The sequence below is a fragment of the Camelus dromedarius genome, chromosome 20 (assembly GCF_036321535.1).
Source record: "Camelus dromedarius isolate mCamDro1 chromosome 20, mCamDro1.pat, whole genome shotgun sequence".
NCBI lineage: Eukaryota > Metazoa > Chordata > Mammalia > Artiodactyla > Camelidae > Camelus > Camelus dromedarius.
The window spans coordinates 16,001,040-16,023,554 of record NC_087455.1 but is presented as its reverse complement, the minus strand read 5'-3'; the positions used below and the strand labels follow the sequence as shown (position 1 = coordinate 16,023,554).

Sequence of the window (22,515 nt, the reverse complement as noted above, 5' to 3'; positions counted from 1 at the left end):
TCTTTTCCATATTCTTTTTCATTACAGGTTACTACAAGCCATTGAATATAGTGGGAGGCAGTTTTGAATCAAAGGGCATGTGGAGCATGACAGACAAGGTGATTGATGCATCCAGGCAACACTCTGTGTTTGAAAGTGTGGCTTCTAGCCCCGAGCTCAGCATCTTACAGAGTCTTTGTAGAGAATGCTTATTCTGCAAGAGGCTCAGCTATGCAAAACTTCTGTTTTTCCACAAGACTTTGAAATATTGCTTTTTCTACTTAGTGATCTCCATGCATATTAGTGTATCAAATGTTATGGAAATTTGTAAGGGATAGATTTAGTTCAATTAAATGGAAATGCTTAAAGAAAAAAACACATACACACGTACAACAGGGATTAAAACTTTGGAAACTGATTGCCCTAGAAGTGAAAGCATATAAATAGCTTTTAAAAAGGCTTAGAGATAAATTCCATGATATTAGGTGCTCGCTAAGTTGTGGGGAGGGAACTCCCACTTTTTTAGTGAGAAGCTGCCCCAACCTTTTGAAACAGGTGTCATTTCTATTAGTGTCTTTGTATATTCATTTGGTCACCAAATATTATAAAGTACCCACTACGCCAGGCAGAACACTTGGTTATGTGTTTAGAGTATGAAAATTCTTCTCTCTTTAGTTTTTCTGTAATATACCATTTTTAATGCTCATTTTTGGAATTCTATGTTTCTGACTATCAAAGAAAAAAAGATGGCAACATAGATAGTTATTAAACATTTTTAACCCCTGGTAACATGTCTAAAAAGATCAAGTTTTAGGCTGTCTCCTGGACCCAGGGTTCTTTCCCCTCCGTCATATTTCTGCTCAGTTTCCTAGACAGGGAAATGTATGAGGTCCTGGTGAGGCTGGAGGGGTGATGACTAGTGCTGCTTCCTACTCTGCATGGTGGGAGTCAGATACACTTAAAAATTAGCACCGAGCTCAGGGTTCATGGAAGGATAGTAACTGAAAGGTTCTATTCTGTAGTATGATAAACATTACCTCATAATTTTATTTTTTAAGTTGGAAAGTTTACAGGAGCTGAAGCTCCTCTCTTGGCTCATAACATATTCCTCCTCCACCAAATTATATAGTAGCTTATTCCACATTTCAATTTCTAAATAAATTGGTCTTCATTATTCTCAGATTCCTGACAGACATCCCGTCTAAGAATGAATGTTTTGCATTCTGCCGCTTTGAACGTGTTAAACAAATTACTCAGTGTCATTGTCACTGAATTAATTAGAAGGATTCATGTGATGACTTTAGCACACCGATGTGAACATGTTGTTTTTTTTTTTTAATTAGGGATCATTTGTTTTTTTTAATTAATAATTACAGCTCTACTTTGGTATCATTTGTGGTTTTAACATTTCCTGCCTTGGGGAGTTGTCATGAGGATTATGCCAATAAAGCTGTCAAAACGGTGCTTAGCACATAGGAAGGGCTCAAATGCTATCTTTAGCCTTAATGAGCTGTGTGACGAGGTAATCAGGGTGGACTCCGTTATCCTCATTTTACCAGTAAGGACCCTGATGCTCAGAAGTTTGACCCCCTGGAATTTCTGGCAATGTCAGGACAAGAGCCAGGTCTTCCATTCCTAGTTCTGTGTTCCTGACTGTCCTCATAACTGACATTTAGGGGTTTGGTATTTCAGCCCATGCATCTGTGGAGGATGCAAACATTCTGGCCTTAGCAGTTAAGTCAGCTTGTGTGAAAATGTGTAGTGTAATACCGAGCGTACAGTGGGAACTCCTTCACGAGGGTTCTTTCCTTTCTGTGCAGTTTGTACCTGTTGGAATTCTTATCTCTCTCCTCCTCTCCTTTCCCCTATTGTTGCCCTAGCCGAGCCCTTCATTCCCCGACCACTCAGGAGCCTCCAGTCTTCAGCAGTTGGTGGTTGTCTCAGCTCAGGCTGTCATAACTAAGTGTCACCGACTGAGTGGCTTAAACAACAGAAATTTACCTGCTCACAGATCTGGAGGCTAAAACTCTGAGATCAAAGCATTGGCAAAGTTGGTCTTTCTAAGGCCTCTCTCCTTGGTTTGTAGACGACCGCCTTCTCCCTGTGTCTTCACAACATCTCCCCTCTGTGCGTGTCTGTGTCCTAATCTCCACTTCTTATAAGGACACTGCTCCTACTGGATCAGGGCCCGCCTAATGACCTCATTTTCATGTAATTACCTTTTGAAAGACCCTATCTCCAAATACAGTCACAATCTGAGGTACCAGGGATTAGGGCCTCAACACACGAATTTTAGAGGAAACTTGTTCAGCTTTTAACAACTATCTAGCAAGGAGAGAGCACCTAGGCCTTGGAGTTCCAGCCCAGTGTGAGTGCCCCCAACTCATAGTCACAGCCCTGGGGATATCAAAACCATTAAATTCCGTTCGATGCCCTCTGTTCAAAAAACAGGCAAAAGTGGGACCTAGTTCCTTCCTTAGGGGATGGAAGAAAGGAGGATGGGACCTCTTGTGTGTTGGGTACTGTGCTAAGTTGCTGGTGCTTAGCAGACATTATGTCCCCAAAGCTCAACATTGCCAAGGATAGGGTAGGCATAGTTGCCTCCATTTTTATAGGAGAAAGAGACATTAAGTCATTGGCCCAGGTCACACAGTTACTGGTTGCTGTGAGATTTACTAATGTGGCACTCCCGTTTCTCTACAGCATTGAGAAGATGAAGTAAGACCCTTAGGAGTCACGTGGGTGAAGCAGGAAGAAAACTGTCCTCTCATTTCCAATTCTACCCTTCCCTTGAGAATTAAAAAGTCAATGCAAGGCTGATAAAAAAAAAAAAAAGACAAATGGAAGAAACTTTTTTTAAAAGGCAGATTTAGGACTTAGATCTTGGAAAAAGACCACTGGGTTCTGAAGGGAGTAAGGAAAGACTCCATGTGAACCACTTTTCTCCAGGCTAATCCATCAGCCTATAAATAAGTTGTACTTGTGCAACAGCTTTTACCCATCTTTCCTGGGTTTTTCCTCCATCTCTCCCTAGCTAGAGGCAGCATGGTGCAGCAGTTAGAGAGCCAGGCTCTAAAGTGAGACCATCAGGGTTCCAATATCATTTTCACTACTTGTTAGCTGGTTCGGTTTTTGGCGAGCCACTTAATCTCTCTGAGGCCTCAGTTCTCTCTGATGTTAAAAAAAAAAAAAATTGGAGCTAGTAGTCATGACTTCTGATGAGGTTGTTGTGAGCATTGAGTAATGAAGTGCCTGTGTAAAGTGCCTCACAAAAGGACTAGCTATTGCCTCTGAGAACACAAAGCCAGCGATGGCAAGGATCTTTGTGTATTTTCCAACATGCATCTCTAGCGCCTGGAAGTGCCTGATGGGCAGGCAGTAGACGCCCATTCGTGTTTGTTGTGTGACTGAATGAATTCAAATATGATGGCCCCTGAGCAACCTGTGATGAAGAGGAAGTACCTGGTTTCAGCAAGTCTCTAGGTTTTGTTGGTTGGTTGGTTAAAGCTATGAGCCCGCTGGTGAGGAGGGGGGGAAGGGAGTGAGGCAGAGCAGAGGTGAGAAAGCGCTTCTCAGTCTCCTGAGTGGCAGGAGAGTTCTAGGTTGTCTGTGCTTGGTTTCCTTTCCTGTTTACTTGTAGCATCTCTAGATCTGCAGGTGGAATCACTTTCTGGGGCCTCTGGGCTCTGACAGTATGGAAACCACCCACGGACATAAAGGTATTTGGGTGGTACTCTGATACATTTCAGACTTCCATCTTGTGACTGTTCCCTTGGGTTGGTTTAAAGATACGTGTTGTCATCAAAATTCCTAAAGTGATTGCCACATTTTCTTTCCAGGCTCCGACTGCATGAAGAAAAGGTTATTAAAGATAGGCGACATCATCTCAAAACCTACCCAAACTGTTTTGTCGCAAAAGAACTGATTGACTGGCTGATTGAACACAAAGAGGCTTCTGACAGAGAGACGGCAATTAAACTCATGCAGAAATTAGCAGACCGGGGCATTATCCATCACGGTGAGTGGGGTGGCGACACTCAAGTTAACTTGAGAGGGAGCAAAGGACGATGCCTTCTATTTCAGATCTGAACCTACCCATTTAAGAAATAAAACATTTAAAGGGAAAAGGTAGAGGGTGAGGGATAAATTAGGAGTTCGGGATTGGCAGATACAAACTACTATATACAAAATAGATAAACAACAAGGTCCTGCTGTATATAGCACAGGGAACTATATTCAGTATCTTGTAATAACCTATAATGAAAAAGAATATAAAAACAAATATATGTATGTATATGCATGACCGGGACATTGTGCTGGATACCAGAAACTAATATAACATTATAAATCAACTCTGCTTCAATTAAAAAAAAGTGTTACTTTAATTGTCTCCTGAGTAACTGTCCCCAATTACATTCCCTTCCTTCTTCCAAAACATTTTTGGGTTTATTTCCCTGGACTTCTTTATATCTTTTTTTCCTTTCTGTATATGCATCTCTTAGCAATGTAACATATTATTTTAAATGTTCTAAGTCATTATAGAGATGCATGTTTATTTCTTTGCAACTTGCTCAACACAGTCTGTGGGATTCACTCATGGTGGCCGTGTATCTTGTTGGCTCGTTTTCACCGCAGTGTGCACCGTGCATCATTCTGCCATCACACCGTTTACCCATTCTCCCGCTGATGGGCATTTAGGTTGTTTCCAGGTTTCTGCTCTTACTCTCAGTGGTTCAGTGAACTTCCATGAGCATGTGTCCTTGAAATCTCTAACCCTGGCCAAGACCTTTCACGTGCTGTTATTCTCTTGGGCTGGAATGCCCTGTGTCTTCATTTCCGCTCATTTTCTACTCATTCTTCAGGCCTCCGCTTACATGCAAAGTCTTCAGAGAAATGCACATTCCCCAGAGCTGGGGTACCAGGTGCTCCCCGCTTGGGCTCCCACTGCGATATCCGCTCACCTCTTTCATAACCATATCACACCATATTTTAATTGCATGTCGACATCTCTCTTTATCTCACTAGATTTCTCATTCTTTGAGGCTGATGCCTGCCCTGGTAGCATGCTCAGGAAGAGTGTGTGGGAAGAATGATGAATTGAATTTTGCAACTCTTTTAATAGATAATGATGGTGATGATGACGATGATGGGGATAGCTAATAAAACTGAGCACTTATTCTGTTCCAGGCCCTGTGCTAAATACTTTGTGTGTTTTTTTAAAACATATTTTTATTGATTTATAATCATTTTATAGTGTTCTGTAAAATTTACTTTGTGTGTTTTAATCATAGAGTAGTATGCTTGAGAAATTAGGTAAAAACAAATCTTAGCATCTTCCTTCATCTGAGTAATTAAGTGAGTTATTTTTTTTTTATTTGCTTCTCTGTGTATATTGTCTTTCAGTGTGTGATGAGCATAAGGAATTTAAGGATGTCAAACTCTTCTACCGGTTTAGAAAGGATGACGGCACCTTCCCACTGGACAACGAAGTGAAGGCCTTCATGAGAGGACAGAGGCTGTATGAGAAGTATGTTGCCCATGAAATCCCCACTGTACTCTTGTTGAGAAAAGCAAGGCTATTTCAGTCTTTTATCATTTTGATTTCAGCCTGGCTCTTCCATGTGGGATGGTTACATAACTGTTCCTTTCCATATGAGAAAATGCTACCACTCACCGCCACAAATTAAGTCGATGCCCTAAGATTCTTAATAAAGAATTTATTTAAATAGTATTTTCTATATTTAAGTCAATTTAACAAAACCCCAGAAGTAAAAATGAAAGGTTGGCCCTTGATGGTTGCCAATAAATGATGCATTTGCCTGTTCTCTTTTAAATAATGGTGTCTGACTTGGAGATTTAGTCTTGTAAACGGTTAGAGAAGCAGTGTCAAGTACAGGGGAAGGTCATGCTCAGGTCAAGAGATGAGTGGTGAGAGAGCTTCAGATAGCAGGATGGTCTAAGAGGAATACTTTCTCATCTCTTTGGAGGAGATGAGTATACTCCCAGGGGTGTTTGGTTGGTGGATCGCGAATCTCCCAGTGCTTTGTCTCAGAGCTGATCTGCTGTTTCTGTGGTCCACTTCCCATCCTACTTTCATTGTTTTTTTTTCAGGGCAACCATTAGAGAAGGGAGTGCAGGAGCAATGGCACCTTTTCCTTAACTCTGACTACCTTGCAAAATATGTGCTTATCACATAGAAGAGCTTACTCTGTAAGAGGGTTGGTGCATGGGGGGAGAGGCACCCGCGTGGTCAGATTAAGTGGTGTGATGGTTAAGGAGCCAGACAGGCTTTGAGTTCTAGCTCTGTCGCCTTACCTTTGTAAACCTCAGTGTCCTCTTTTATGACATGGGAGTGGTGATAGCACCTACCTCCTAGGTGTTTAGTGCTGTTGTGGGGATTGAAAGAATAAATGGCTTCAAGCACTTCAATATTTATTTAGCTCAGTCACTCTGGTATGTTGTCAGACCCCATGGAGGACAGCCGTTTCAGAGATTAACATGATATTGATGACCGCCTTCAATTCTGTCTCTCCTGTGTTCTACCTCTATCCCAGTTCTGTTCACCTCTGTTTCTGGAGCTGATATTATCCAGCCACTTAATGCTCAATATGTATCAGTTCTCCTAGTTCTCTTGTTACTTGATTTCTATATCAAAGTATAGAAAAATCTCTCATCTCCCTGATGACTGAGAATTTGAACGGAAGGGATCTGTCAGTGCCTCCATTTGTATACTTGAGTGTCTCTGTATGTTTTGTTGCTACTTTACTTTCTTAGTTCCTTTTGGAAAGTTCTAGCAAGCTTTAAGTATTTCAAGTACCATGATGGTCCCTTCAAACTAAGATTTTTTATGTTGTCAAAAACATACATGTCATTTCCATGGAAGGAAGCCACAGGATTCTGTAACCTTCCTCTCTAGCTACAGATTATCTCTTCGGATCTGGGTAAACACATGGGAGCAGGGATTAGCAATAATTGCAATGTTGGCTAGAGAATTATTCTTGCTAATGGGGTAGGTTTGATGACCAGACAAAAATAAGAGAAGTTCATGCCTTCTAGAAGACAGACTCACTCCAGCCCTACCTTCTGCTGCTTCTCCCCTTACATCCTATGCGCCAATCACGCTGAACTGTGTGTCTCTGGATCATCCAAGTATCTTCTCTGTCATCAGGGCATTTATTAATTCATTAATTATTCAACAAATATTTACTAAGCCCTCAACATAAGCCCGGCAGAGTTACAGGCCCTGGAAATGTGCCCTGAACCAAAGGCAGACAAATCCTCTGCCCCCATAGAGTTTGCATTCTAGTTGAAGAGGCAGCCGTTAAACAGAGCACATAAAGAGGAATGTACAGGCGCTTTTCTGTGATAGAAAAAAGACTTACTGAGGATGGCAGGGTATTTTAGATAGAAGGGACAGGGAGGGCATCCCTGAAGAGGTGGCATTTGAATAAAGTGAGCCTGTGTGTATCTGACGGAACAGCACCCTAGGCAGAGGGCACAGCAAGGGCAAAGGCCTGAGGTGGGAATGTGCTTGGAGTGTCTTGGGACAGCAAGGAGTCTCAAGTGTCCAGAGGGCGGGAGGAAGGGCGAGCGGAGTAGGAGATGAGTACCAAATCATGTGGCGCCCCGGTCGTCATGGTATGGAAGATTTGAGTGTAATGGGATGCCGCTGGAGAGTGGTCACATGGCCTTTCTGCACATGCTGGACCCTCTGTCTGGGAGTCTCTTCCTGCCACTCTCAGCCCTTTCTCTAGCTCACTCGGACTGCTCCTGGCTTCATGTTCAATATAACCTTTCCTGAGAGCCCTTCCATGCTGGCTTAGGACTGAGTCAGGTGCCGCTACTGTGTGTTTACCCCATGAAAGAGCTGTGTTAAAATTTCGTCTTTGTGTGCTTGCTGCCTTCGACTGAGAACCTTAAGGGGAGGGACTGCTTTATTCTTCACTGTGTTTTTTATGGTTTCACATGTGCCTGGCCAATTGTAGAGGGTAAATATTTGCTGGAAAGAATGACTAAACTTTTTGATCCCTGGGCGGGTGGATCAATATTGCTGTACTTTTTCTGTGTGCAGTGGCCCTTCTAGTCACTAGCATTCAGTGTCTCAATTCCAAGTAAATTTATTTCTCCAAACTGCTTGTAAAATTAGCACTAGGAGAAGTAATTTAATAAGGACTTAACCTTGCATGACCTAACTGCCACCTTGCAAATCTTGGCTGCTACTTTTAGTTGCTAGAACACATGTGGAACAGACTGGGACCACTGGAATTGATAGCTCAGGTTTGTGATTGGATCAATTTAGTTTGGGGTATACACTTAACTAATTTTTAATGCATTCTTCTTGTTTCTCTGGCCATCTTTTCCATAAATCTCAGTATGTACTGTTATTTTATAAATTTTGGGTACTTTTAAAAAAATAACATTAAGAAATAGTTAGTTTTGTTCATAGCTCATCTTTTCAAGAATTTTATTTGTTTTAAAATTGACTCCCCCCCGCCATGTTTTTTCGCCAAAACTCTTGTTTAGGAGATCTCTAACATTTGTGAAAGGAGATCTTGCACAATAAATGTTCCTTCAGTTGTTTTCCTTTTAAGGTAATAACAATAGAAAACATTTATTGATTGCTAACTATGGATCAGACATCCTGAGTAATCTGGTATATTTAATCATCATGACAAACCCTGGTTAGACGCTGTCATTGTCCCCATTTTATGGATGAGAAAAACGTGGCAAGGAGAGGTTTAATGTCTCACCCAAGGTCACCTCATTAGTAAAAAGAACAGCTGGGATTTGAACCCAGGAGTCCAGAGCCCAAACTTATTGCTACCAGGCCATTAATAAATCACTTCTGTTTCCTTTAATGGAGATTGAATGATTGAAGCCAACGTTCACTGCAAAGATAAAACGTGGAGTTTGTGAATATCTGGGTATGGAGTTTTCTGTAAAAATTTACCGAAAATATTGCAGGATTTTAGAGTGGACATTGGAAAAGACAAGTAAAATGATTCTCCTTCATAGTAAATCTATGTGATGTTGTGTAAACATGAGAAAAACAACAATGACTTTTATTTGTAAATTAGGTTTCTCAAGGCACTGTCATTAGATTTTTTGATCTGAGCCTCCTTAATAGAGTAATAATAAAATGATAATAGTAATAATAATGATAGCCTAGTAACTAATAATATAAAATAGATGGGGTGTTATGTTGTCGCCCAGAAGGAGCGTCTGGGATCCAGAGCGGTTGTCACTTCTGCGTGCCGGTGCTACAGCTCGGAGTGGGGGGACAGAGGTGACGCTTTTGAACCCAGGTGACAGGTGTGCAGACCGCTGCTCTCCACAGCCTCCCACCAGCTCTGAGGGCCCAGCTCTGTTGTCAGTATTTCCTTTCTGCTCTCCTCTGGCTTGTTTGTTCTGGGTTATTAATAGGATTTTGTGAAACTCGGTGGTTTCTGGCTGGGGTTTTGTTGAACCGTGCTGATTTAGGGGCGCCCTGGCTTTCTAACCCCTGGCGGTGTTTCCCAGTCTGCTCTTCTGCAGGACAAATCTGTGTCTCAAGACTGAAATTCAATGACTGTTTGTTGCCCCTTAGTGTCTATGTCACTTCAGTTACCTTAACTCAGAGGTATTCAAATGAATGCTGCTTCAGCGGCAAAAGTGGCCTTTTCAAGTTGTCCCAATGTGAGGAAAGTTACAGGGGAGCTGGTGACATGACATGAATCCTCTCTCAGAGCGTGTGGCAGTGGGTGTGGGCTTTGGGGAGTCCCACAGACCTGATCTCCAATCCCAGCCATACAACCCACTGGCTCTGTGACCTTGAGCAGGCTTTGAACTTCTCTGATCTGCAGTCTTAAATGGAGATAAGCCTGGGGTCCCCTTACAAAGGCTGTTGGAAGGATTAAATGACATCTAGTCTATACAGTGCTAAGTGAAGTGTCTGGCACAGTGTGAGAGCCCAGGAAATCTTAGCTGCTGCTATTAGATTGGTAAATAATATAAATAAAGGATAGCCTTGTTTTATCATATTATTTTAAGATATAGTCTGGAATAGCAGTTAAAAGACCAGGAGCCAGGCTTTCTGGGTGTGAATCCAGCATCTGGGCAAGTGGCTTCACTTCTTTGTGCCTCCATTTGCCCATCTAGTAAATGGAAATATTGATATTGTACCAACCTCATGGACTTGCGGGGATTAAATGAACTAACATGCACAATACACAGGCCAGGGCCTACCTCAGAATAGGAGTCATCTCCTGCCGCCAGGTTGAGAGGAGTTTGTGAAAGAGGGTGTGTGCTCTTGGACTCGTGCCCAGACTGTCAGTTTGAGGACTTCATCTAAGCACACGTGGGCACTGTGCGCTTGCATCAGCAGGCATCATCAGACCTTCACTGTGGCCAGTTGCAGACTGAATGTGCAGAGACTAAGGCATGACTTCTCCCCTGGAGGGCCTTACAGCTCCCCCACTGAATTCTGCACGGGCACAAATACCCCAGACACACAACTCATGGACAGAACTCACATTCTCTCAAGCAGTGCCGTTTTTACTTATCAAATAAAACCTTTGAAAGCAGGATAAACATCGCAACTTAAAAGAATGACATTGAATCTGTGTGCATGGCTTTCAGATGGTAGAAGGTATTTTGAATGCATGTGCCAAGCGGCAAAGCTTGATTATCTTGAAGCAGTTGGCAAAATAAATGTCGTTAAAAAAAAAAGTTGAACCCAGGATTATCAAGTGCTCTGTATACTGGTAAATAGAATTAGCTAAATAAGAGAATACAAGTTTGAGGTGCAGTTTGGGCTATCCTTACTGAAACTAATAGTTGAAATGCACCTTCTAAATTAATCTTGATTTCATCTGCAGACGTAGAGAAGATGTCTCCATTTTAACTGAACCTCAGTGTTAATATGGAGTTAAATCCCTTCCAGGTCTGGTTCATGAAGACATTAATTTTTTATTCAAAAGGTCTTAGTTTTCTCATCACTAAGAGTTTCTCCTTCCAGTAACTAGTAGTCTGTTTATCCTGCTTAGGTGTGTGCACCTGATTGAGGAATAAAGTGCCTGTATCTCATTAGGTCTCTTTGAGTTCCCACTGCTTCCTTTATGTTCTCTCTTCCATAGGACTGAAGAGAAATATAAGGGAGAACTAAATACAAAGGGGAAAAGCCCTTTTGTGTGCTTTATCATATCAGAGGTTTGTGTACCGTGTGCCCCTGGATCTTTTTCCTGTTCCCTCCCAGTGGCTGGCACAATAAATATTTGTTGAATGAACAAAGGATGCTACGTGCCATGATTGCTAGGAGCTGCTGAGCTGGTACCATGAAAAAGCTCAAGAGAACTTGCTTTTCATGATAAGCAGCAGGAGTCAGAGGTGTACCTTGTCTTGCCTCTTTAGAGTTTACAAAGCATCTTGTCCATTAATGTGCTTGCTCTTCTGTACAGCTCTGTGAGTTGTCCCCACCAGGCACAATTAATCCCATTGTACAGATGGGGCACATGGGCTAGAAAGAAGAGGTTTAATGATTGCTGTAACCTGAAAACATGGAGCTGGAGTTTAAAAAAAAAAAAAAGGATACATGTGTTTGTCTCCATTTTGTTGCAGCTGCAGTATAGAAGTGCTTTCCAAACTAAGATCCCTGAGTTTTACAAATTGATTCTAGTTTTATGCTTAAAATATGTCTTAACTATTTTGCAAGCTGTAATTTAAAAAAAAAAAACTTTTGAATATGTTGTGTCCAACATTTTTAGTTTACTTGTGCAGCCCAGTTGATTGGTGGTTTTACAGAATCTTGGATAAATGTTTCCTATCTTCTTGGATTATTTGAAGAGTGTCTTAAGATTGAAGTGTAAATTGGTTAAAAGTTACATTTTGTAACTGCTTAGTCTGAGTGACAAGTCATGATTTTTATACCATGTAACTAATATCGAGAATTGTCGAGAGGCTTGAGATTTTATCTTACTTGGAAGCTAGTTAGTCTGCCTGCCACCATTTTGTGGGTGGTGGCAGAAGACCCCTGGGCCAGAGACAAAGGACAGTTTATTGCTCTAAGCAGTAGTGGTAGCCAGAGTGTCATCGTTTTCTTGACAGTTCCCCCAGAAGAGCACAATGAGGGCCATGTAACACTTGCCAGGGTTGGGTTACAGAAGAAGAATCCCAGGCTTGAGGAACCTTCTATAGTGGTCTTCAAGCAAACCTGCTTTCTGACCCAGAGGGAGACGTTACCTTTATCTTCCAGAGCTGTTCATTTTGCAGACATTCTTGAGAAGAGTCTAGAACGTGGGCTGTCCATGCTTCTGCTTGCAAGACATGAAGAGATGTGAGACTCACGGAGAGCTACCTCCCAGCAACTACGGCAAAAACAAATTAATTGGATTTTGTCTCTGGTCACTGCGGGAGCAATTTCCTCACAACTCCTCCTATTTCTGTATTTTTTGTGTTAATCAAAACTGCCTTACAGGTTTCACTGTTTAACTTTTATAAGTAAATGTTGTGTTATAAACATGAAATTAAAAAATGGGATTCTCTAAGATTTTATTTGAAAAAACAGGTCAATTGTTTACAAAAGTTTTAAAATGGTATTTTTAAAAGGCCATCCTCTCTTCTCACAGTGTTAAACAATTTTAGAACAAAAATTTAAGTAGTTTCATTGTATGGGCAGCTCTGTTTAAGAGTCAAGTTTACCAAAACTGCATTCATTTTGAACACTCCTCCTTCCTCCTTCCCCTCCTTCCCCTCCTTCCCTCCTTTCCTCCCCAAGTTCCTTCCTTTCTTCCTTCCCTCCCTCCCTTCCTTCCTTTATTATTATTTTTTAGATTTTTTTTAAATAGCAGGCCATGCAAAGTTGTATGTTTCTCCTGACAGGTTATTGAAATGTTTAATCATTTGCCTGTCAGGGTCCAGGCAGGTAGCAGACAGGCTTCTTTTATTCATGCACTGGCCAGCATGATAAAAGACAAAAGCAAGGTGATAGCGATACTGTTGGGCTAGATTTTTTTTTTTTTTTTAATCAGAGGAGTCGAAGAGATGGTGGAGGAGATCTAAAGATGCTGATGATAATGATGAAAGCAGTAAACACAGGATATTATTGATGCCTATTATATACCATGCACTTTACATGTGTTTTCTTATTAAAGCCTCGTTCTGAGCCAGTGAGATAAATACTGTTATTCTCCCTTTGACAAATAAGGAAATTGAGGGCTAGATCCATAAACTGACTTGCTTACCTTCACATTAGCCAGAAAGCATGGGGAGCATTTCAAACCCCCAGTTTCCAGCTCCAGGGCCCCTGAGCCCACACTTAACAGTTTTTCAGTCTGCAGCTTCTAATTCACAAAGTTTCTGCTGCTTCAATCCAAGGCTGTAGCAATAATGGACATCACAAAATAATGGTAAATGATATGCAGATTGATAGATTTTTAAATGGGACTGAAAATCTCCTGGTTTCTACCAAGTGCTTGGGTCTGGTATTGGAAGTCACGTTCTTCTTCACTGTTTCTTGGCAGTGCCATGCCTCCCCACCCGTTATAATGTATGGCAATATTAGAGGTTTGTTAACATGCAGAACAGGGAGCGGGCCAGCTGTGCTGGTCAGAAGTCATCAGCCCTAGATTGGCATCTCCAGATTTCTAGCTCTGGCTGATGATTCAGAAATGACGTGATTTAAGAGTAGACGCATGTCGTTGCTTCAACAGCAGAGTTAACTCATCCATGAAGGTTCATTGCCGGTTACTTCTGCCAAGTTTTCCTAATCTTGTATAATGGCAGGGCTACGAATCCAGTCTCTGTAACATTGATTTTGCCAGTCAATCCCTGTAGTTACTTTTCAACTTGATAGAACGGGAAAAAAAAAAACAACAAAAAAAAAACCACTTAAGATTCCCGGAGTTGGAGAAGCATGCGTCAGAGTTCTTCCCCTGCCACTTACTGAGACATTCAACCTTTCTGCGTCTGTTCTTCATCAGTAAAACTGGAAGAACCCGCGTAACTTGGACACTTGTTGTGGGGACTAAATGAGATAAAGTTCAGCGGGGTCTCAGCTTATACAGGACCTGTGGTGTTTCTAATAGGTGAGGAAAATGCATGCAGTCTGAAGTACCCTTGTGTGGCTCAGGCTGCAAAAGAAAACACATGCCTCTGTATGCAAGAAATCTGTTCTGCATGGTGAGATGCCCAGCCTGTATGCAGGATGTTTCTGTCTGTCCTCCAGGTTCATCCTCTGCCCTTTCCCAACCTCCATGTGCCCCAGGATGCTGACGTCCATCACCAGGCTCCGTTGCCATTGGCTGGGTCAGTGGGAGGCACTAGCAGGAAGTAGGTGGGAGGGAAGGGAGGAGAGCCAGAATGTTGATTTCTCTGCTCTCTCTCTGCTATTAAAGGCCACAGCTCTCGCCCTGTCCTTACATCTGTCCCCTTTAGGCTCTGGGAACTGCCCTTTCCTCGTCATCCTCAGGACTAGAGCAGTTAATGATCACTACAGTCTGCTAATCTGGGACCTTCACCATCTTTTTCATTTTCCCTTAACCCTGCTCATAGCTTTAGTAGTTCTTTTATTATAGACTGTCTCTTCTTAGCCCCTTTGTACGTTTTTGTAGTTTCTTGCTGGGACCCACGTGGGAGCTGAAATGAGCTGTCTCCTAGCTCCTGGAGGGGACAGGCATGCCCAGCTGCCCACACTCTACCACCAGTGGGAAATTCATTTGCTCTTTCTGTTTTTTTCTGGGTGTGTACCATGGGAGATGTGATGGTTGGAACTGACGCAGGGGACTCTCATGGTTGTATGAGGATGCAGTATGGTTGGACTATAATGATTTGCTTATGCTCCCTTCTGCTGCGGGATTGCCCTGGGTTCTAGTCCAGCAACCATAGCAGTCATTTCTCCAAGGTGATTGTGCTCGAAGTTTCAGTCTCTCTGGCTTGACTCGATGCTCTCTGAGGTCGTGGCCCTTGAGGTTGCACACATCTTTGGAGCCTCAGTGTCCAGCATGTAGCATGCACTGAAGAATTTGTTGAAGAGATGAATAGATAAATGAATGCATGGTCATTCTTAATTAGGAAAAAAAGTCAGTGAGCAGCCCCTTTCTTTCCTGACCTTGGAATGTTCAAATTTGACTAAGACCAGGAGAGGATATTTGCTATTCTCAGATCCCTCTGTTTGTATTTCCTCATTGTAGGTTCTGATCATAAGCATTCAAAGGATAAGAATAATAATCACAGCCACCATTTATTGAGGACTTTTATTCATCAGGCATTATCCTAAGTATTTTCCACACATTAGTTTATTTGATTCTTCCTACGCTTCTAAGAGAGAGAGATTTTCACCATCAATTTACAGGGAAGAAAAGTGAATTTGAGATGGGCTTAGTAACATGCTTCAAACCTCCAGTCGCTAAAGAGTGATCCTGGCCAAAAGTATAGGCTCTTCACTTTCACACAAATGGTATTAAAAATCAAAACTTTTAAGTTCTTTGAGTGAACCTGTAGAAGTAGAATACCATCTTTAATGTGCATTGAATCCAGTGACTAGTTCATATCAATTGTCAGTTTATTCCATCTGGAAGAGATTAAGAACTCAGTCTTTTCTAAAGGAAGTGGCTCTTACTTGTTTGTAAGTGTTGAGATTCTAGAGTGAATGGATTAAGGGGGCTGAGGCCGGGTGAGACTGTGCCAAACATTCTGTAACAGAGGGGAGAAAAGAACACACAGAGAGTAGAAAAGGAGGAAGGCCCTTCTGAGAGAAGAGGCACTTCTTATTGGAGCAAACTGAAAGTGGACCTTCTAGGAGTGATAGCAGCAGAGGGCTTGGCTGGGAGTCTCTCAGATGGGAGGGTGTTCTTCCAGTATTAGAAACTTCGTGTGGAGGCTCCTTGGGTAGGCAGCTTTGTCTTTAAATGCAGAGATGATTCCAGGAAGTGTAGTTACTATGTTGTTTTTCTTGTTTTGTTTGCTAAATGAAAGCATCCCTAAGTGATTACAGTCTCCTCACACAGAGCTGGGGAGTGTAAGCAGTGGCATTGTCTACCAAACGGAAAAAGCACAAAATTGACAGAAAGCATTTATTCATTTCAAAGCCCCTAAAAAAGAGTCCTTCAGACCAGAAAGAAAGAAAATCCAGATAACATTTTAAACTTCATTAATGTTAAATATATAGTTAAACTTTAACTGTAAAGTTAAATGTATTGACGTTATATGTAGACGGTACACCTATCTTAAGTGTACATACAGCTCAATAAATTTTCACAAACTGAACACACTTAGGAAACAACCACCCAAATTACGTTTTTTTAAAATGGCCTCTGTCCTCTACCATGGTTTACTATGCTAAGTAAAATGAACTTTTGCATCAGTGTTTTTCTCTAGAATATAAAATTTCCTTTTAAGCAGTTAAACTTCGGCTCTTCTGTGTTTCACCTGCCACCTGAATGCCACCTCCTCTCCCCAGGTGCTTGGAATTGGTTAGGGCTGCTGTCCAACCCAACAAACACTGATAAGAGTTGATAAGGGTCAACTCTCAGGGGTGTGTGTGTGTGTGTGTGTACCTGTGTGTATCATTTGTTCATTGCTGCTCTGTGCCAGGTGATATGCTAGGTATTTTACACAGATTAGTTCTAACTCTCACAGCCCCGTTGAGGTAAGCACTATTATCTTCATTGCACACAAGAAGAAACTAAAGATCAGGGAGCCCAACCACAGCTTCGAAATCACAATTCAGAGATTCAGGCCCGGGACTCCCACCCACAGCCACCATCTCTCTGGAACTGTTTGTGCTCATAGGCAAGAGCAGAGGAGAAGCAAATCAACCAGATCAGTCCCAGATTCCTTTTGCGTGGCACTGGGATACTGTTTTGTACTCATTATATATCCTGCCTGCGCTAAGACAGATAGATAGGTTCAGAAAGACAGTGAAGTGTCTCCTTGCCATCACATTTCACTGTTGCAGACCATGCCCTTCCCTCTAGTCCATGCTGAGAGATGGCTGAGAGGCTTAGCATCTCCATGAACACCAGTGGCTCCAGCTTACTGAGTGTTTCTTTATCCCATTTCTCCTTGGCTGAGGTTACCAGTTGCCCTTTTGCCACTGATGACTCCCTGCCGGTTCCAAGCAGGTGGGCAGGAACCAAAGTGTCCAAGAGTGGTTTCAAGCTTTCAGGAAGCTGGGTTGCCTTGCTTCCTCCTGGTCTTCCAGAGTCACAGCCTTGACTTATTCTTTGTATTCTGGTGACCAGCACAGGGCGGGGTATCCTCTTAGCTGTCACTCCCCTAATTTCTCCATTCAGCCAAAAGCAATCACTAACTTACTTTCTGTCTCTACAGATTTCTCTGTTCTGAACATTTCGTATGAATGGAGTGATGTGATTTTATGGTCTTGTGGGACTGGCCTCCTCCATTTAGTGTAATGTTTTTGAGGTCTATCCATGTAGCATGTTTCAGTACTTCCTTTTTATAGCCAAGTATGACTCCATTGTATGGATATATGACATTTTCAGTTTCATCAGTTAAGAGATATTTCAGTTGTTCATACTTTTGGACAATGTTGTACAATGCTGCCAAGAACGTTTGTGTACAAGTTTTTCTGTGGACATAGGTTTTCATTTCTTCTGGACATAATACCTAGGAGTAGAATGGCTGGATCGTGTTGTAACTTTGTGTTCAATGGTTTGAGGAACTGAGAGACTATTTTTCTGAATTGGCTGCACCATTTTTCATTCCCACCAACAAGCTTCCAATTTCTCCACATTCTTGCTCACACTTGTCATTATCTGGCTTTTTGATTCTAGCCAACTAGTGGGTGTGAGGGGGTATCTCACTGTGGTTTTGATTTGCAGTTCCCTGATGACTAATGATGCTAAACATCTTTCTGTGTGCTTATTGGCCATTTTTATAAGCTATGGAGATCATTTGTCCACTTTAAATGGGGTTATTTGTCTTATTTAAGTGTTCTTTGTATATTCCAGAGGCAAATCCATTATCAGACACATGTTTGTATTTTCTCCCATTGTCTGAGTTGTCTTCACTTTCTTGCTGGTGTCTCTGAAGCATAAAACTTTTATATTTTGATGTAGTTCAGTTTATCTATTTTTCCTTTTGTGGCTTGTGCTTTTGGTGTCATATCTAAGAATCCTTTGCCAAATCCAAGGTCATGAATATTCATCCTTATGTTTTCTAGTCAAAGTTTTATGGTTTTACCTTTTACATTTAGGTCTTCAATATGTTTTGAGTTATTTTTTGTTTAGGATTTGAGGTAAGGGTCCAACTGTATTCTTTTTCCTGGTGGCTCTCCAGTTGTCCCAGTGCCATTTGTTGAAAAGATTATTCTTTCCCTGTTAGTTGGCCTTGGCACCCTTGTCAAAATCAGTTGACCATAGATGTATCAAAGCGGTGACTTTAAGTCTGTTTTAAGAGAGGGAATCTTAGGATTGTACATTGTAAAACCTTGGTTGAAAAAAAGAGAGGCGAGATTGTTTCCCATCCTCTGTTATGTAAGTTACACAATTATGCAGGACAAAGCGGTCCTTCTGTCACATAACCTATTAACCTGCAGAAAAGTAGTCCCTACTTGTCATTGTGTCCAGTTTTTTTTTAATCATCTTTTCTTACCTCTTTAAAATATATTTCTTTTCCATAGTTGGTATTATCTTTAATTATCCTTAATTGCCTTATCTTACCCCTCCTAATCTTTTTTCTTTACCTCCCTCCCCCTTTTTTTCCTTTGTTTTTGGCAGCAAATCCTTCTATCTTTTAATAATTATGGAAGCATCCAAAATAAATGATAACCATTCCCTTAAAAGAAGCCTTTATAATATGTTTGAGAACCCAGCTTCCCTTGACAGTTGTTTGAAAAGGCTCACAGAGGTTTGAATTGTTTTGAATTCAGTATAAAAGTGCTTGGTTTCTCTCCTTGTGTAATTTTATGGTTATGAAACCATAACTGAATGTTGCCTTTTAGAACAGCCATGGCCTTGGAATCCATACCTGGCTTCTATCTAAATCTGATTCAAGTTCAATAACTAACAGCTGAAATGTTAAATTCAACAACACTGAAAACCATGGGGAATGTGAAAATTACAACTTAGGTTCCAGAAGATCAGTCTCCTCAGAGCATAAAACCAGCACTAAAAAAAAAAAAAAAAAAAAAAAAAAAAAAATCCTTGCTTTTTTTTTTTTCCCAGCAAATTGAAAATAGCAAGCAAAGAGGAAGGGATTTTTGTCCTTCAAAGACAAATAAGACTTTCTGTTACCGTTGCTTGTGGTAGTCTTGGTTTTTAGTCAGTTGATTAACAAATATTTGTTAAGCACCTAATGTATACTGCCTCCCAGAGCTGGGTTTTCTAAGAAATAAAAGCTTTGAAGACATGGTTTGTCCTTCAGAAGCTACTAGTTTTGCTGAAGGGGTACAAATAATGCATTAAAAATTGAGAGAATATAGACAAAACTGTGGTACTGACTTCAAGTTCAAAAAAGAGAGAAAACTGTATGAATTGCTTTTTAGTTGGGATATTTTCAGAGAGGTTGGTACTTTATTTGGCCCTTTAAGCAGAGCTTCATCTTACTTAACATCTTTGTGCAAATGAAAAACGGACAAGCCTTTTGCCCTTTCCTTCAGGCTCGTGCAGTCCTTCTCTTTGACAGGGACTGCTCACGAGGAGTCAGCACTGGATTTTAGACCTCATTTGTCGCTGAAGCCAGGTTCCCTTGTGCAGTGAACAATCTGTATCACTGTACAATGAGCTCCTTTTTTTTTTTTGAAATATAGTTCAGATTTCTCCAGGGAAAGGAAAATGGGAAGATGTGAGGGAACAGCATGAATAAGGAAAAAAGATGAGAAAGGGTATGTTCTGTTTGTTGTATAGTATGAAGACAGGTCAAAGGAGGTGAAAGATATTTGTTGGCAAAGTGTGTAAAATGCTGTTTTGCTTTCCTGTTCCTCACCATTTTTTGTATATAATATTTTTACTGACAAATATTTACCAGATTTTTTGTTTACTAATGCCAAACCTAATTATTATGAAAATTGTGTCAATTTTTCTGTATCACATCTATTCTGTAGATAGTAGGATAGTACTCAAAATATCAATGCTCACAGAAGCATGTCTCCATAATTCATACTTTCTTGCTAATCACACAAATCAATGTTATACATTCAAACTGTATATTGGAAGCATACATCCAAATATATGGCTTCTACATTGGGACAACTTCATTCGTATATTAATATAAGCATTTTATCAGAAACAAGTCACCTGGTTAAATATAAGCCTAACCTAATGTAACTTCTTTATTGATAGCATTTTCCCCCAGTTACAAACGTAGTACATTCTCTCTGGGGAATAATTTGAGTAATAGAGAATTCTGTTACGAAGAAAAGAAACATCATTCATAAACTGCCCCAGGGGTAAGTTACTCTTTTACTATTTGGATGAATGAATTTTTAATTTGTGATGGGTATCATGTATATAGTTTTATGTTTTGCTTTTCAAAATAATTTATTGTTATATTAACACATGACTTTTTTTTTTTAAGCTCTCTAAATTCTAAAGCATCTTTTTGGCCTAATAGCCCATTAGTCATTTTGATTCTCTCCCTAGCTTGTGCCCTTGTGGACCATTCACGTATGTTCCCACGTTATATAGGGCCTCCTCAGCTCTTGAATTTTTCTTTTTCCAATGCACAAGGAGATTGCTATCAGCTTATTTCTATTCCTGTGCTGGCCCCTAAATGTAGCAGTTCCTTCTATTGTGATGCTGCCTTCCCCCTGGGTTAAAGTGAGTCTGGGAAATATGACTCAGATATATATCCAGGAAGGTTGAACTCAGTCACATGCACAATTAAAATCTGGTGAGTACTTTCAGGAGGCGAGGATTGTTTTTCTGTTTGTTTGTTTTATAATTTTTATCTTTTATTGAAATAGAGTTGACTTACAATGTTTCAGGTGTACAGCGAAGTGATTCAGTTTTATATATATATATATATATATATATAAAATATGTATTCTTTTTAAGATTCTTTTCCATTAGGTTATTACAAGATACTGAATTTAGTTCCGTGTGCTATACAGTAAATCCTTGTTGTATATCTGTTTTGTATACAGTAGTGTGTATCTGTTAACCCCCAATTCCAAATTTCATCCCTGTACTCCCTTCCCCTTTGATAACTATAAGTTTGTTTTCTATGTCTATGAGTCTCTTTCTGTTTTGTAAAGTTCATTTGTATCATTTTTTTAGATTCCCCATATAAGTGATATCATATGGTATTTGTCTTTCTCTAACTTACTTCATTTAGTATGATAATCTCTGAGTCCATCTATGTTGCTGCAAATGGCATTATTTCACTATTTTTATGGCTGAGTCATATTCCATTGTGTGTGTGTGTGTGTGTGTGTATATATATATATTCATGCCACATTTTCCTTATCCATTCATCGGTTGGTGAATGTTTAGGTTGCTTCTGTGTCTTGGTTATTGTAAATAGTGCTGCTGTGAACATTGGGGTGCATGTATCCTTTCAAATTAGAGTTTTCTCCATATGCATAGGGGGAGAGTATTGCTAATGCCTGACACCTTATGAAGTGTGTAGCTTTATGTTGTGATTTTAGGCCCACACAGGACCATTTTGACTAAGGATGAATTTGTTCTATAAAAATAAGCCTTTCAGAGCACCTTACCTGTTTCTGATTACTAATTAAAATGGAATTGTTATTTTTGTCTATAGAAATACACACAGAATCTTAATTCATTTTGCCACAAAAAAAGTAGTTTAATCTTACTGAATAATGGCTCCATCTAGAAAACTTTTATCATCATCATCATTATGGTGAAAACATTTTCATTTTGGGGGTAGGTAATTAGGCTTATTTATTTATTTATTTATTTGAATAGAGGTACTGGGGATTGAACCCAGGACCTCGAGCATACTAAGCACATGCTCTGCCACTGAGCTATTCCCTCCCCCATGGCTAAAACATCTTCAGTGTTTAAGGTGTATTCGGCACATGACTGAAGCATTTCATGCATTATCATGCTTAAGCTGCCTAATGGCCCCCCAGGTAGGCACTGGCATTATCCCCAGTTTACACCTGGGGTAGCAGAGTCATGTAGCTGACAGGTGTGCAGAGTCAGGATATGAGGGTACATTTGTCTGTCATCTCATGCTTTTAAACAAATATAATTCAGAGCAATTGACATCCTGTGACTTCTGAGCCTAGGCATTAAGAAAGCCTGGCATGGTTGACTGATTTTTGACAAGAGTCAAAATGATAATTCGATGGAAAATAAAGAGTCTTTTCAACAAATGGTGCTGGGACAACTGGATAGCTGCATGCAAACAAATGGAGTTGGACCCTTACTCCATGCCTTCTAGAAAAATTAACTCAAAGTGGATCATAGAGCTAAAACTGTGAAACTCTTAGAAGAAACCATAGGAGTAAATTTTCACAAGCTTGAGTCAGGCAGTGTTTCTAATATGTGATACCAAAACCACAAACAACAAAAGAGAAAAATGGATAAATTGGATTACATCAAAATTAAAACTTGTAGGCTTCAAGAAAGT

The 22,515-nt window shown here is 40.6% G+C and overlaps 1 protein-coding gene across 2 annotated transcripts in view; it reads left to right on the top strand.

Annotated features, from left to right (window-relative positions):
- Nucleotides 1-22,515, top strand: part of DEPTOR (DEP domain containing MTOR interacting protein) — a 130,473-nt gene that overhangs the window by 32,257 nt on the left and 75,701 nt on the right. The window contains exons 2-3 of one of the 2 annotated variants that reach the window (XM_010988416.3): nt 3,819-3,997; nt 5,383-5,506. The exons of the other annotated variant lie outside the window; for it this stretch is intronic. Coding sequence (XP_010986718.1) covers nt 3,819-3,997; nt 5,383-5,506 — 303 coding nt within the window. The remainder of the gene's footprint in view (nt 1-3,818; nt 3,998-5,382; nt 5,507-22,515) is intronic. 2 annotated transcript variants of the gene reach the window in all.